The following is a 15,949-nucleotide window of genomic DNA, read 5'->3' as shown; positions in this document are numbered from 1 at the left end:
GACAGAAACAGCTGGGACTCTCTCCATTCTAGCCCAGAATTTCTTTACCCCGAGGAAGCACCAGCCACAGCATCAGGAGATCTGGGTTCTATTCCCAGCCCTGCCATGTGAACTTGGGTGAGGCACTTCACCCCACTGTGCCTCCGTCTGTCCAGCTGTGAAATGGGGACAATCAGACTTGCCTTGCAAGGGTGACAGTCCCTGGATGTTGTAAAGTGCACAAGTATCAGAGGGGTAGCCGTGTTAGTCTGTATCCACAAAAACAACGAGGAGTCCGGTGGCACCTTAAAGACTAACAGATTTATTTGGGCATAAGCTTTCATGGGTAAAAAACCCACTTCTTCAGATGCACGTGACCTTGATCATTTGGGGGAAATTATGAAGTTACAGTGATAAGAAATTTCACTGGATATTTCTTTCCTCAAATATTGCGAGACCCTTTCTGACTCATCTCTTAGACATTCCTGGCAGACAGTGACAGCAAGCGCTGCGATCCTGTTTCATGCAATCACACCAGGCAAGGAGACGTCTGGTCCCAATCTCTGACTGTGATTAATTACAACAGTCTGGGAGTTCAGTTATAGCCCGGAGAACAGGTTTTCTCACTGCCTATGGCTATAGGAAGGGAAGGGCTGGGGCAGCAGAGACGTAACTCAGATTTCCTGATTTCTTTTTCCCTCCTCATTTAGGAGAACTCCACATTCCCTTCAGTAGATCTAGGGCACACAGGCGATCGTTCAGCTATTACAAAGTGCTTTATGATCAATTAATTAAGCCCCACAACCTGAAAACAGATAGACTGTGGATGTGCTGAGACCACTGCCTGTCATGCTGGCCTATACTGTCTCATTGTTTCTGTGTATTCCCCAGGCTGTCTGTATTTACCTGTTGTCTCTTCTTGACTTATACTTAGGTTGTGAGCTCTTTGGAGCAGTGATTGACTTTTTGGCCTCTGTTTGTACAGTATCTGGAACAATGGGGTCTTGGGCCATGACTGGGGCTCCTACACGCTATGAAAATACAAAATAATAATAACACCCTTGGGAATTAGGTTAAGTATCACTGGTCCCCATTTACAAAGGATGCAACTGAATCATAGAGAAATTAAGTGACCAGCCCAAGGACACACAGCAAGTCATTGGCAGAGCTAATAGACCCTTGGGGACCTGAGCCCAGTCCCCTGCTCTAACCACTAGACTAGACCTGAACTATCAGCATAGAAAACACAAATAAAGTACTGGACCAATACATTTACGCTGGTGAATAACAATCATTGGAATGTCACTGCAAAACCGTCACTTGTTTGGATAATAAACCTCAAACCCTGTTGCCAATTCTTGCATATTTATCAGCCCCGGCTCCAGCAGTCGTGTCGTGTCAAGTGAAAAATCTCAGCTTTCATTTAACAAAGCAAGTTTCCAGCCCTCATGTTTGCCAAGGAGAGGTTGGAAACGTGACCCCCTAATAGGTCAAAACCCAGAAGGCCCATAAAAAAGGATCCCAAGTGTATTACGGTTCAAATCTCATTACTTTGAAGATTATCTCATGATTTTTTGCAGCCAGACTCATGATTCTGGGGGGGGCTGGCCAGACCAGATACTGTGTAAATCCCCCGACCACCACTTTTTAAAATGTTCTGTGTTGTTTTGAACACGGCAAATAGTTCAAATCTCAACTCCTGCCCCCCCAAATACTTTTTAAAATGCAGTCAGCGAGACAGCAAAGGAGCAGGGGGGAAATAACAGGAGGAAGACTAAGGGCTGGTCTACACTGGTAACTTACGTCGGCATAGCAACCTCCACTCAGGGGTGTGAAAAATCCACACCCCGGGAGATGAAGCAATGCCACCTAACCCCCAGTGTAGACAGACATTCTTCCGTCAGCCCAGCTTCTGCCTCCCAGGGAGGTGGATTACCTACGCCAGCCAGAGAACCCCTCCTGTTGGCATAGGTAGTGTCTACTCTGAAGCACTACAGCTGTTCCACTGTAGCGTTTTAAGTAGCTGAATTTACAGCAATCCATGCTTAGCCTCTGCTAGTCCTTAACCTGGATGGAAAGGTCACTTCATGCAATTATCGCTGACTGGATTAGCCGCAGCAGCAATGGAACATGAACTATGCCCTAATGGGAAAGGGGCGCCCACACTCACAGGCAAGGACATTACTGGGGGTCCCACCCAGCATGTCTGACTCAGCCACTAGCCCGCTTGCAAGCAGTGGTGCTAAGATACTTAGGGACAGGCAAAACCATCACCAGGGAGAGAAGGCTGGTCATGTGGCTAAGGCACTAAACAGGTACTTAGGATATGTGGGTTCAGGTCTCACCTGGGCTACAGGTTTCCTGTGTGATACTGAACAAGTCACTTAACCTCCCGGTTCCCCTATGTATAAAAGAAATGTAAAATTATGGAAAAATCCTAATTCTTATCCAGCACTCTTCCTCAGTAGATCTCAAAGTGCTTTGCAAAGGAGTGCAGCAGCATCAACCCCATTTTATACCTGGAGAAACTGAGGCACAGAGCAGTGAAGTGACTTGCACAACAGGCCAGTGGCAGAGCACCAAAGAAAAGTCAGCTCTCCTGAGTCCCAGCCCAGTGGTCTATTCACTAGGCCACGCTGCCTCTCAGGAAGTAACAATACGTCCTTTGTCTGTCTTGTCTATGGCGATTGCAAACTCTACAGGGCACAGGCTGCCTCTTACTCTGGGTCTGTACAGCACCTTGCACAATGGGGCCCAGATCGCAAAGGGAGAACAAATAACAATAAGATAGCTAGCAGGGAGTCAGACCAGGGACGCATTTGGCCCACTGATTTCTGTTTGAGCTTTGCTGAACTGCAGCACTAAGGCCAAGCTGCGTTAAAATACGGCCCATGGATGCGTTTCCTTCCCCTCCTCCCCGCCCCACCCTCCATGCCCCGCTCCAGCCCTCCGGGTGGATGTGGCATCTCGTCTGATATCCTGCAGGTGGCGTACGACATGGCGGATTACTACCACTCCATTGCGTGGCTGGAGGAAGCCGTCAGCCTCTTCCGCGTCTCCTACGGGGAGTGGAACACGGAGGACGAGGGCAGCCTAGAGGACGCGCTGGACCATCTGGCTTTTTCCTATTTCAAGGTGAGTCCACGGGGCCAACCTTCACCTGCCCGGCAGGGCTGCGTTCCAGATCGCACGGAGCTAGGAACACGGGCCGTTGGCAGCAAAAGCCGGTGGTGCTGTTTCTGTTGGGTAACGTGAGGGCAGGGGCGGCTCCAGGCACCAGCACAGCAAGCGTGTGCCTGGGGCGGCAAGCTGCGGGGGGCGGCCTGCCGGTCGCTGTGAGGGCGGCAGTCAGGCTGCCTTCAGCGGCATGCCTGCGGGAGGTCCGCCGGTCCCGCGGCTTTGGCGGCAATTCAGCGGTGGGGACGCCGAAGGCGCGGCACCGGCTGACCTCCTGCAGGCATGCCGCCGAATCGGCGTGACCAGCGGACTGCCCGCAGGCGCGCCGCCGAAAACCGCCTGACTGCCATGCTTGGGGCGGCAAAAACCATAGAGCCGCCTCGGCATGAGGGGCTCTCCATTGGGTGCGTATGGAAACGAGACCTGAACCAACACCCAGATGCAAACACCGGGGCCCAGCTCCTGGGCTGTGACTAGGGAGTGCACAGACTGGGGAGGGACGGGGGGTGTCAGTCATGTCTTTAAACCACCTCTGTGGTCTCCTAATCCCGGGCCACCTGGGCACAAATCAGCGATCACCAGGACATGCTGGCCACGCCTCCTTTTTCCTGGCCACACCCTCTATTCCAGCACATGGGAGCAGCGCCGGCTCCAGGCACCAGCTTACCAAGCAGGTGCTTGGGGCGGCCACTCCGGCGAGGGGCGGCACGTCCAGGTGTTCGGCGGTAATTCGGCGGACGGTCCCTCACTCCTGCTCGGAGCGAAGGACCTTCCGCCGAATTGCCGCCGCAGATCGCGATCACAGCTTTTTTTTGTTTGTTTGTTTGTTTTTGTTTGGCTGCTTGCGGCGGCCAAATTCCTAGAGCCGGCCCTGCATGGGAGGAGGTCCTGTAGGAACCACTACGCTGGCTGTATGCCCAGGAGATCCCCCTATGCTGGGCTGACCCCACCCTACCCCCTAGGGCTGACTACCCCAGTATCAGGCCATTTTGCACCAGCAGCCCGGCATACAGCAGCCGCAGCCCAGCCCTCAGGGATTTGGGTGGGTTTCCAAACCCAGATTGCAGCTGGCTCCTATCTTTGTAGCGGGGTGACATGAAAGCCGGATCTGCTCTCCCCAGACTGCGCGGGGTTTGTGGGCCACAGCAGAGCTGGACGCTGCAGCGCAGGCCCATCTCCAGTGGCTTTGCTTATTTGTGCATCAGTCACAAGTTCATCTCACCACCCGCACTGGCCCCTGGGCCAGGAGCCTCTCGTCCCACTCAGTAACAAGCTACCCTCCAGCCAGCCAGAGCTTGTGCCCTTTGTCTGCCGGCCAACTCCCCTCCCTCCATTTCCTCAAATAACAAAACTCTTGGTTCATCTCATTCATTTCCCTGCCTGCTCCGGGGCTGCGGTTGTTTTGCTCAGGTGCCTCCTGCTGACTGAGCGGCATGTTACCGTGCGTGGAAGGAAGCCCCTTCTGCTGGCGTCCTACCTGCCCCTGCAGCCAGCCTGGACGCTGTCTTTGAGCCTCTAAGCCACTAACTCCCCAGATCCCTCCCCGGCCCTGCTCCAGTGACTGCAATTGACTGAATGTCCAGCGGCAAGGTGCTGGCACTGGGGGAATCTCATCCTGGCCGGCCAGAATGACTCAGCCTCAAATCCTCTGTCCAGGGGCAGCCTCCTTCCCTCACCCCACCTCCAGGTACCGCTAGCAGCCGCTGGGCTGTCTAGTAGCTACGCTGCTGAGCTTGATTCAGGCCCGGATAAGCTGGTGTGATGCAGGGCTTGGGCCCCCAGTGATGGCACACTGTGATGATGATGCAAGGTGCCAGCATGACCTGCTCTCTGGATGGACCCACAGCCAAGCCATACTGCTCCAGAAGTGGGTGGTGCTGGCTGGAGAGGGGGTGTGGCCAGAATACTCCTGTGCCAGCCTCCACTGGGCAGCTTCTAATGGTGCCCAATTGCTAGTGGGATCCTTAGGGGAAGTGTCTTCCCCACCCTGCCCAGGGCACCGGGTGCATGCGCACGCAGGACCCAATCCAAAGCCCGATGAAGCCACCAGGCCCCCATTGATTTCAGTGGTGCTTTGGTTCAGACTCGTCGCCGTTAAGACTCTGAATCAGCCTGAGCCGTGATGCTCGGATTGGAATCAGAACTCGGAGCGCGCTTGTCCGCAGCCCCTGATGTGTGTGGGTCAGGGACTGACGACGCCAGTGATTCCTGCAGCTGATCTGGCTTTGTTTGGGCCCATTTCTCTGGTGCATGGTGGGAGCAGGGGGCAGGGGATCCTGGCTTGTGCAAATGCATACCGGACACCCATCATACCAGGGACACCCATGTTTCCTCTCTCTCTCTCTCTCTCCTAGGCAGGAAATGTGTCTCATGCCTTAAGCCTCTCCAGAGAGTTTCTTCACTACGGTATGTGATTGTCAGTGGGAAATCAGTGACTTTTTCCTCCGCTCTGGGTGAAAAGCTGCTTTTCATTGAAACCAGGGGTTCTCCAGCGGTGACCCATGGAGCCCCTACCCATGCTGTGCAGGATATAACGGGCTGGCAAGGAAGCACAGGGGGGAGGGCTGGAAAGGGCGGGTCTTTCCTACACGGCAGGCTGTAAAACTCCTAAATTGCTGAGCTAAATGAGCGCCAGGTTTATAGACCAGCTGTGCTGAGCTCATGCTCACCACAGCTAAGGTGGGGGGGAGGCAATTCACCCCTCCCCCAATTCTGGGGTAGCCAGGGCCAAACTGGCTCCAGGTGAAGTTAGAGCAGCCCCAGGGTTGCTCTAACGTAGGCTGGCTGCACCGTTCTGTCACACCAGCCTGGCTGCAGTGTACGGTCCAGGTTCTGGCCCAGTCCCCAGGCAATCCTCCGCTGCCTGATGAAGGCAGCATCCATTCATTCTCTTTCCACCACTGGAGTGGCACAAAGGGACTTTAACTCAGGCTGCAGATCAAGCCCAAGCTTTTATTGCGCTGACTCTCATGCGTATCTAGTTGTTACACGCTTTTCTAAGTGCCTGAAAATTGTTCCCTGAGTTGGTAAACGTCATAATTAACTGGCCAGTGTGTATGTGCACCACTGACCTCTACTGGCTAGAATTAGAACTGCTCCATGGTATCATATAGAGTCAGGTGATAGAGACCCCACTTTAGCTCAAGTGGCCCAGGGTAGGGCTTTGAGAGCAGAAGGATCTGAGTTCTGTCCTCACGCTCCCCATGAAATTCAGTTTGGCCATGGGACACAGCATGGGATTGGTGACAACCGGGAAATCCCTTAGTGACTGTGGATTATAGATTTTAATTAAGGACAGAAGGGACTGTTGTGATCATCGAATCCAGGGGGTCTCAAACTGCGGGTCGCAAGGTTATTATGTGGGGGGTCGTGAGCTGTCAGCCCCACACATGGCGGGGATCCGGCTGTCAGCCCCGTTCATGGCGGAGAGCCCGAGCCCCTCCCACCCAGCTCCACCCCCAGCCCCACTCCGCCTCCAGCATTGAAAATAGTGTTCAATATCAAAAAATGTGTTTTTAATGGATAAGGAAGGTCGCACTCGGAGGCTTGCTGTGTGAAAGGGTCGCCAACACAAAACGTTTGAGAACGCTTCTCTAATCTGATCTCCTGCATAGCACAGGCCAGAGGACATCGCCCAGTCATTCCTGGGTCAAGTCCATAACTTGTGTCTGAGCTAGCCTGTGCCTTTAAGAAAGACAGCCAGTCATGACTTGAAGGCCGCAAGTGATGGAGAATCCATCACGGTCCTTGGTAAATTGTTCCAGTGGAATGAGTTACAACTTGTGGAACTCCTTGCCTGAGGAGGTTGTGAAGACTAGGACTATAACAGCGTTTAAAAGAGAACTGGATAAATTCATGGAGGTTAAGTCCATTAATGGCTATTAGCCAGGATGGGTAAGGAATGGTGTCCCTAGCTCTGTTTGTCAGAGGGTGGAGATGGATGGCAGGAGAGAGATCACTTGATCATTACCTGTTAGGTTCACTCCCTCTGGGGCACCTGGCATTGGCCACTGTTGGTAGACAGGATACTGGGCTGGATGGACCTTTGGTCTGACCCAATATGGCCGTTCTTATGTTCTCATGTTCTTATCTCCTCTGATGTTATTTGGTGAGAGAGACAAACTTTCGAGCTTGTCTCTCTCATCAACAGAAGCCGGCCCATTAAAAGATACGACCTCACCCGCCTTTTCTCTCTAATATCCTGGGACCGACACAGCTACAACAATGCTGCCTGCTGCTGATTTTACTTGTAGTCAGCAAAGAAGGCCAGAGCTGACAAAGAAATGGCTGTTGAAACGCTATGAAAGCTGACGGATGAACTCAGTCAGTGGTGCCTGTGTCCGGGGAGTATCGAAGCACGGCCAAAGCCACCTGCCAAGGGCTGGGGTAACGTGACTGTGTTGTTCCCAACAGATCCCAGCAACAAAAGAATCGCTAGGAACGTCCTGAAGTATGAAAGGCTCTTGGTGGAAAGTGCAGAGAGCGCCAAGGCTGAGGTGGGCCTGCAGAGGCCGAATGTGACTCACCTGCAGACTAGGGACCTCTATGAAGAACTGTGCCAGACTCTGGGGTCACAGGTATGGAGCCTTGAGCCTTCATGCAGGGCTAGGGGGTGACGGTGAACGAGACCCACTCACGTCCTCTTGCCCAGGACAGCCCCGGTGTGTGCCTCAGTTCCACCCCCAGGTGAGGTAGCTCCCACTGCCCAGACAGTCCTGTTGTGACACAGACGCACATCTGCTAGTGTAACCCGCTGGTCGGTGTTTGTTGTGTGCCCGCCTCTGTGCCCCCTCTCCGGAGGGTTTGGGGCTGGTCCAGCCCCCAGCACTGGAGCCTGGCTCTAGACTCAGGCCTTTGAGTGCTGCAGATCCCCTGCTCCGTCTCTGTAGTTAGCCCTGCTGCGGCTGGTGGCTGTCCGGCGAGAACTGGAGGGAGGCCCAGCAGGCCCCCAGTAGCCATCACATAATAGCAGCTTTGGGTCACTGTCAGCCTAGGCCAGGTTTGAGCCGATAGCCCTGAGCTGACTGGCTCTGTGACCCATTGCCAGCCCCCGGGATCATAGCTCCTGCCTCGAGTCGTCAGCGCTGCAGGCAAAGCCTCTGCAGCCCTGTGTAAATTCTAAGCACGATCCCGCTGGGAAAGAGGGAGCATGCAGCTCAGGGCACCTGATCCTGCCCCTTTCCCCAGCACTAGATGAGGTTCAGTCCCATAGGCATGCGCAGCCCATTTCATTAGGGTGTGCACCCAGGGAGTCCCGCCCTAGCCCCGCCCCTGCCCTAGTCCCACCCCCATCCACTCCCTCCTACTTCCCGCCCCCTCACTTCCCCCCTCAAAACCCCCAGCGCCCCCTGCTCCTTGTCCCCTGACTACACCCTCCTGGGATCCCTGCCCCTAACTGCCCCCCCAGGACTCCACCACCTACCTAAGCCTCCCTGCTCCTTGTCCCCTGACTGCCCCCCTAGGACCCTACCCCCTACCTATCCCCTGACTGCCCCGACCCTTATCCACACCCCCACCCCCAGACAAACCCCCAGGACTCCCACGCCTATCCAACTGCTCCCCACCCCGACAGGACCCCCAGAACTCCCGACACATAGAACCCCCCCGCTCCTTGCCTCCCTCAACCCCTCTCCACACCCCTGCCTCCTGACAGCCCCCCCAGAACTCCTGACTCATCCAACCCCCCCAGCTCCTTGTCCCCTGACAACCCCCTCCAGAGCCCCCCCCCCACTAACTGCCCCCCCAGGACCCTCCTTGCTCCCTGTCCCCTGACTGCCCTGACCCCTATCCACCCCCTGCCCCCTGAGAGACCCCGGGACTCCCATGCCCCATCCAATCCCCCCTGCTCCCTGACTGCCCCCTCCAGAGACCCACCACCACCCCCCGGGATCCCACCCCCTATCCAACCCACCCTGTCCCCTGACTGCCCCCACCCCTTATCCAACCCCCCTGGCCCCGGACCCCTTACCATGAGATAAGGCTCCTAGCCTCCCCGCGGAGCCAAACACTGCCCCGCGGGAGCGCGCAACCCCGGCCCCCAGAGCACTGCGCGCGCGGCGGCATGGCTCCAGGGGAAGGGGGAGCATGTCTGACTCCCCGCAGAGCCCCGGCCCCCAGAGCGCTGCGCGGCAGCATAGCTCCAGGGGAGCAGGGAGCATGTCTGCCTCACCGCAGAACCAAACGCTGCCCCGCGGGAATGCGCAGCCCCGGCCCCCAGAGCGCTGCGTGCGCAGTGCCGTGGCTTATGGGGAGGGGAGAGCGTGTCTGACTCCCCCGTGGAACCCCGGCCCCCAGAGTGCTGTGCGCGGCAGCAGCATGGCTCCAGGGGAGGGGGAAAGGCGGGGGAGGACCCAGCGGCTTGCTGCGCTCGGCCGGGCGCTCTGGCCCGGGAGCACGGACCCCGCGGCTTGCCGCGCTGGGGAGTGGAGCCATTTGCCCACCCCTGCATTAGGGTGTGCCTGGGCACACCCGGCACACCTGGTGCGCACGCCTATGTTCAGTCCCCTGTAAGCTGGAGTCTCCAGCCGCCTCCTCACACATTCCTTGGACTGGTTTCCTTTCAGCCAACCCAGTATCAGATCCCAGCCCTCCATTGCTCTTATGAGACGAACGACAGCCCCTACCTGATCCTCCAGCCGGTGAAAAGAGAGCTGATCCGGCTGCAGCCGTACGTAGCCCTGTACCACGACTTCGTCAGCGACCTGGAGGCAGAGAAGATCAAGGGGCTTGCAGCTCCCTGGGTGAGTTCATCAGACAAGGCTCCTTGCAGACCTAATGCACACACCTGTCCTCATATCTCTATGGGGCAGAGAACCACCCGTCAATCACCTAGCAGCCGCAAGAGCTGTCTTTCCAGGGCAAGGGGGGAGGGGATGTGATCTGAATGCAGACAAATGCGAGCGTCTGGACAGCTAGAGGTGGGTCTGAACCCCATCCACACATCCAAAGAAACCCACAAGATAGTTCGGCACTTGGTCAGGCCTTCATGACTCCAGCTCCACCTACACCTGCACCCTGTGATGGGATTTTAGCCTTAAGTGGTAGGGGCTTGTTCCTTCCGCGCCGAAGGACGTGGGTCTGAGCCGCACTGCAGCCGAGAACGGGGTGAAGTGTTTTTCAGGACTGGATGATTTCTAGAAGATCTGCTTTAGTTTAGCCAGGTATTGTGGCAGGGAAGTTCTCTGGCCTGTGCTGTGCAAGAGTTGTAGCCGTGTTGGCCCCAGGATATGAGAGGGACACTGGGGCTCGGGTCAGATCTTTTATTGGCTCGAGTTCTGTGGGTGGAAGAGACAAGCTTTCGAGCTACCCAGAGTTCAGTGTGGCCTTAAAATCTACGAATCCAGCTAAGTTCCTCAACACAGAAGCCGTCTTAGAAACACGAACGACTGTCTGGCCTAACACGCTGGTGGCACGTTCATGGCCTGGCTGCCTGCACCGGTTGCCGGCTCACCCCTTGGAACAGGGATGAAAATCGCTAGCGATCATACAGCGGTGGCGTGAGATTGTCGGGCGGCTGGTTCTTTAGGAGGGCAGGGGGCTAGTGGCGGATGGTCTCCCAGCCAGAGGAACGCGAGCGAGAAGCTGCTAGCTAGAGGTAACAAAAACAGAGGGACGGAACCGTCCGCTCATCAGCCCTGAGTTTAAACGCTTTGTTCTGAAGTAAACCGCATGCCTCTAGCTGCCTCTCTGAGCTCCCGGAGGAAGACCTGCTGCCTTGGTACTGGAGCAAACCAGCCCCCGTGGAGAGTAGTAAAACCAGCCCTCATGGAGATTAGTAACTGAATCCAGGGCCGACAAGTCGTCAGTGCTGCAGGCCTGGGGTTGTACGAGAGCTGCCCAAGCTCAGCCTCTTGCTGGGCCCAGCTCTCCTCTCCCTCCCGCTGTCTGGCCTGTGCTGAGTGTCTCATTGAGGTGGTCATGGGGCCTGCCCCGTTACAGGGAGGACTGTGGCTTCTGGGGGGAGGGATAGCTCAGTGGTTTGAGCATTGGCCTGCTAAACCCAGGGTTGTGAGTTCAATCCTTGAGGGGGCCATTTAGGGATTGGGGGCAAAAATCTGTCTGGGGATTGGTCCTGCTTTGAGCAGGGGGTTGGATTAGATGATCTCCTAAAGTCCCTTCCAACCCTGATATTCCCCTCCTCCCACGGCTACACCTGAGCGTCAGCGGGGAGGGAACTTGCCGGGCCGGCAACGCCAGCCAGCGGCACAGCACCGAAGCAGCGGGTGGCTCAGTGCCCTGCTCTTGCTGGCTGGGTAATAGCGCCCCAGCTTAGATCCCAACTTTGTGGGCCCCATCCCAGCGCAAAGCCTGAATGCACAGATCCATAGCTCCTGCCTTAATCCAGCCGGGAGTGTATGTGCCTGTCTGCCTCCACGTGTGGCTGCAGCTCCCATATTTGTTACGTCCTCTGACTATCTCTTGTGCTCTCGTCTCCCTGTTGCTCAGCTGCAGAGATCAGTGGTTGCCTCGGAAGAGAAGCAGCAGAAAGCCGAGTACCGGATAAGTAAGAGGTAATTAACCCCCCGGGACGTTCGGGCGCCAGGGTTCTCACAGCTGCAATTCCATGCCTGGTCGAACTACCCTGCGGGGCTGCCTAAGGGAAATGGTTTCACTGCCACGGCGTCTGACCCATCTTATTGTTAATCATATTACAGCAGTACCTAGAGGCCCCCGACTACAGCAGAGTCCCATTGTGCTAGGTGCTGTACAAACTGCAATGGGGGGATTGCAGCATGTGTGGACCTACCCGAGCTAGCTTTGGCCTAGCTAGCTCCCGTACCAATAGCAATGAAGCTGCAGCAGCACGAGCTAGCTGCCCGATTACGTACCCAGGCTCCCTGGTGAGCTTGTACTTGGGTGGCCAGTCCGTGCTGCCGCGGCTTCACTGCTATTGGTACCCAGGCTACGGCTCCACATGCTGCAGCCACAGATGGCAGCGTAGACACACCCAGGGAGACAGCACCCCTGCCTTGAAGAGCTTACAGATAGACACAGCAGACAGGGGAAAGATTATCCCCCACCCCCCATTGTACAGGTGAGGGACTGGGGAATTTTTATGCCCAAATGCACACAAGACACCCGCTTTGTACCTCGCTTGCCTGGTGTAACTCAGTCCAGGAGTCACTCCCGATTGACCTGGGTGTAAGGGGGGAATCAGACTTAGACCGTCTGGGGCAGAGTTCTGGATGTTCAAGGACTCCCTGCCAGGAAATGTGCTGGGGTAGAATCATAGAATCATAGAATATCAGGGTTGGAAGGGACCTCAGGAGGTCATCTAGTCCAACCCCCTGCTCAAAGCAGGACCAATTCCCAACTAAATCATCCCAGCCAGGGCTTTGTCAAGACAGGCCTTAAAAACCTCCAAGGAAGGAGATTCCACCACCTCCCTAGGTAACCCATTCCAGTGCTTCACCACCCTCCTAGTGAAATAGTGTTTCCTAATATCCAACCTAGACCTCCCCCACTGCAACTTGAGACCATTGCTCCTTGTTCTGTCATCTGCCACCACTGAGAACAGTCTAGATCCATCCTCTTTGGAACCCCCCCTCAGGTAGTTGAAAGCAGCTATCAAATCCCCCCTCATTCTTCTCTTCTGGAGACTAAACAATCCCAGTTCCCTCAGCCTCTCCTCATAAGTCATGTGCTCCAGCCCCCTAATCATTTTTGTTGCCCTCCGCTGGACTCTTTCCAATATTTCCACATCCTTCTTGTAGTGTGGGGCCCAAAACTGGACACAGTACGCCAGATGAGGCCTCACCAATGTCCCATAAAGGGGAACGATCATGTCCCTCCATCTGCTGGCAATGCCCCTACTTATACAGCCCAAAATGCCATTAGCCTTCTTGGCAACAAGAGCACACTGTTGACTCATATCCAGCTTCTCGTCCACTGTGACCCCTAGGTCCTTTTCTGCAGAACTGCTACCTAGCCATTCGGTCCCTAGTCTGTAGCTGTGCATGGGATTCTTCCGTCCTAAGTGCAGGACTCTGCACTTGTCCTTGTTGAACCTCATCAGGTTTCTTTTGGCCCAATCCTCTAATTTGTCTAGGTCCCTCTGTATCTGATCCCTACCCTCCAGCGTATCTACCACGACTCCCAGTTTAGTGTCATCTGCAAACTTGCTGAGAGTGCAGTCCACACCATCCTCCAGATCATTAATAAAGATATTAAACAAAACCGGCCCCAGGACCAACCCTTGGGGCACTCCGCTTGAAACTGGCTGCCAACTAGACATGGAGCCATTGATCACTACCCGTTGAGCCCGACGATCTAGCCAGCTTTCTATCCACCTTACAGTCCATTCATCCAGCCCATACTTCTTTAACTTGGCGGCAAGAATACTGTGGGAGACCGTATCAAAAGCTTTGCAAAAGTCAAGGAATAACACATCCACTGCTTTCCCCTCATCTACAGAGCCAGTTATCTCACCATAGAAGGCAATTAGGTTAGTCAGGCATGACTTGCCCTTGGTGAATCCATGCTGACTGTTCCTGATCACTTTCCTCTCCTCTAAGTGTTTCATAATTGATTCCTTGAGGACCTGCTCCATGATTTTTCCAGGGACTGAGGTGAGGCTGAGTGGCCTGTAGTTCCCCGGATCCTCCTTCTTCCCTTTTTTTAAAGATGGGCACTACATTAGCCTTTTTCCAGTCATCCGGGACCTCCCCCGATCGCCATGAGTTTTCAATGATGATGGCCAATGGCTCCGCAATCACATCCGCCAACTCCTTTAGCACCCTCGGATGCAGCGCATCCGGCCCCATGGACTTGTGCTCATCCAGTTTTTCTAAATAGTCCTGAACCACTTCTTTCTCCACAGTGGGCTGGTCACCTCCTCCCCATACTGTGCTGCCCAGTGCCGCAGTCTGGGAGCTGACCTTGTTTGTGAAGACAGAGGCAAAAAAAGCACTGAGTACATTAGCTTTTTCCACATCCTCGGTCACTAGGTTGCCTCCCTCATTCAGTAAGGGGCCCACACTTTCCTTGACTTTCTTCTTGTTGCTAACATACCTGAAGAAACCCTTCTTGTTACTCTTAACATCTCTTGCTAGCTGCAACTCCAAGTGTGATTTGGCCTTCCTGATTTCACTCTTGCATGCCTGAGCGATATTTTTATACTCCTCCCTGGTCGTTTGTCCAATCTTCCACTTCTTGTAAGCTTCTTTTTTGTGTTTAAGATCAGCAAGGATTTCACTGTTAAGCCAAGCTGGTCGCCTGCCATATTTACTATTCTTTCTACACGTTGGGATGGTTTGTTCCTGCAACCGCAATAAGGATTCTTTAAAATACAGCCAGCTCTCCTGGACCCCTTTGCCCTTCATGTTATTCTCCCAGGGGATCCTGCCCATCTGTTCCCTGAGGGAGTCAAAGTCTGCTTTTCTGAAGTCCAGGGTCCGTATTCTGCTGCTCTCCTTTCTTCCTTGTGTAACAATGAAAGGGACTGAGGCCTCTGCAGTCACCTCTCACTAGGAGCTGGGAACTTCTGTGTCCCAGGGTGCGTCCACACCGGAGCTGGAGGGGCAATTCCCAGCTGGAGGAGACGGCCCTGGCTAGCGCCGATCGAGCTAGAGTGCTAAAAATAGAGTAGGAGCCTGTCTGAGACCCTGGGTCCGTATTCCGGGCGGCTCTAGGCCACCCCACTGCGGCAGCGCCGCTTCTATTTTTAGCACACTAGCTCAATCAGAGCTAGTGCAGGTATATTCACTCCGGCTGGAAATTGCACCTCCAGTTCCAAAGTCGACGGTCCCGCGACGACGCAAAGCGAGGTGATCAAACAGCTGTGAGATGGGAGTGATATTGACTAATTTTGGATGGGAGGGTCATTAGACCATTCTCACCTTAGGCTGGGTTTAAACCAGTATCCTCGGAGTGCGGGGCCTCAGATCCCATCCCTGGTCTCTGAGCTCCCCTGCAGTGACAGGCGGGAAGAGAATGTATGGCTCGAACTCAGACGATCCCTTGCTGGGGAAGCTTCGCTGAGACAGAAAGGACAGTTCTCCTGGCTCCCTGCAGAGGAGGAAAGAGTTAAATCCAGAATCCAGGCCCGGAGTAGTGTGGCTTTGCAGTGATCCCAGTAAATATTTCTAGGCTCAGCCTCCCAGCGTCATCCCCAGACGCCCCGTTTAATGGAATTCCATTCCCAGGCCCAGAGCCAGCAGGAGAGAGTGAATGTTTAACCCCCGCAGCTCCAGGGGGCTGCTAACGAAGGCAGAAGGGGCATGGGCAGAGGTCACCCCATTGCCAGTGAGAAGGTGTTTGTCATGACAGGACCCAGAAAAGGGAGAGGGGATTAAACCATGGGGAGAAGGAAATGGTAACTAGCTACATTAATTTAAAAGACAATGACCTAGATCCCCTAACCAGATGAAAGCAACAGAGGGTCCTGTGGCACCTTTAAGACTAACCGAAGTATTGGAGCATAAGCTTTCGTGGGTGAATGCCCACTTCATCAGACTTGCGTCTGAAGTGGGCATTCACCCACGAAAGCTTATGCTCCAATACTTCGGTTAGTCTTAAAGGTGCCACAGGACCCTCTGTTGCTTTTTACAGATTCAGACTAACACGGCTATCCTTCTGTTACTTGTAACCAGATGAACTCGCCTCCAATGCACACAGCGTCTGATAGAGAAACCCAGATTACACACTGCACTTCCCCACCAAGCATCTGAAAGCCCTTCGTTTTCAGTCATTAATTCTAGCCACCGCCTCTGCAACGAGGTACCTGTTAGTATAATTACTGCTGTCGTACAGATGGGGTAAACTGAGGCACAGAGACTTGGACAAGGCGGCACAG

At 54.7% G+C, this 15,949-nt stretch overlaps 1 protein-coding gene across 1 annotated transcript in view; it reads left to right on the top strand.

Annotated features, from left to right (window-relative positions):
* Positions 1 to 15,949, top strand: part of P4HA3 (prolyl 4-hydroxylase subunit alpha 3) — a 39,159-nt gene that overhangs the window by 12,450 nt on the left and 10,760 nt on the right. Inside the window, exons 4-8 of the mRNA XM_065423277.1 lie at positions 2,965 to 3,114; positions 5,511 to 5,562; positions 7,570 to 7,733; positions 9,720 to 9,896; positions 11,602 to 11,666. Of these exons, the coding sequence (XP_065279349.1) occupies positions 2,965 to 3,114; positions 5,511 to 5,562; positions 7,570 to 7,733; positions 9,720 to 9,896; positions 11,602 to 11,666 (608 nt within the window). The remainder of the gene's footprint in view (positions 1 to 2,964; positions 3,115 to 5,510; positions 5,563 to 7,569; positions 7,734 to 9,719; positions 9,897 to 11,601; positions 11,667 to 15,949) is intronic.

The sequence above is a fragment of the Emys orbicularis genome, chromosome 1 (genome assembly GCF_028017835.1).
Source record: "Emys orbicularis isolate rEmyOrb1 chromosome 1, rEmyOrb1.hap1, whole genome shotgun sequence".
Lineage (NCBI taxonomy): Eukaryota > Metazoa > Chordata > Testudines > Emydidae > Emys > Emys orbicularis.
The sequence above is the reverse complement of the archived record's forward strand: the minus strand, read 5'-3'. Positions and strand labels throughout refer to the sequence as shown.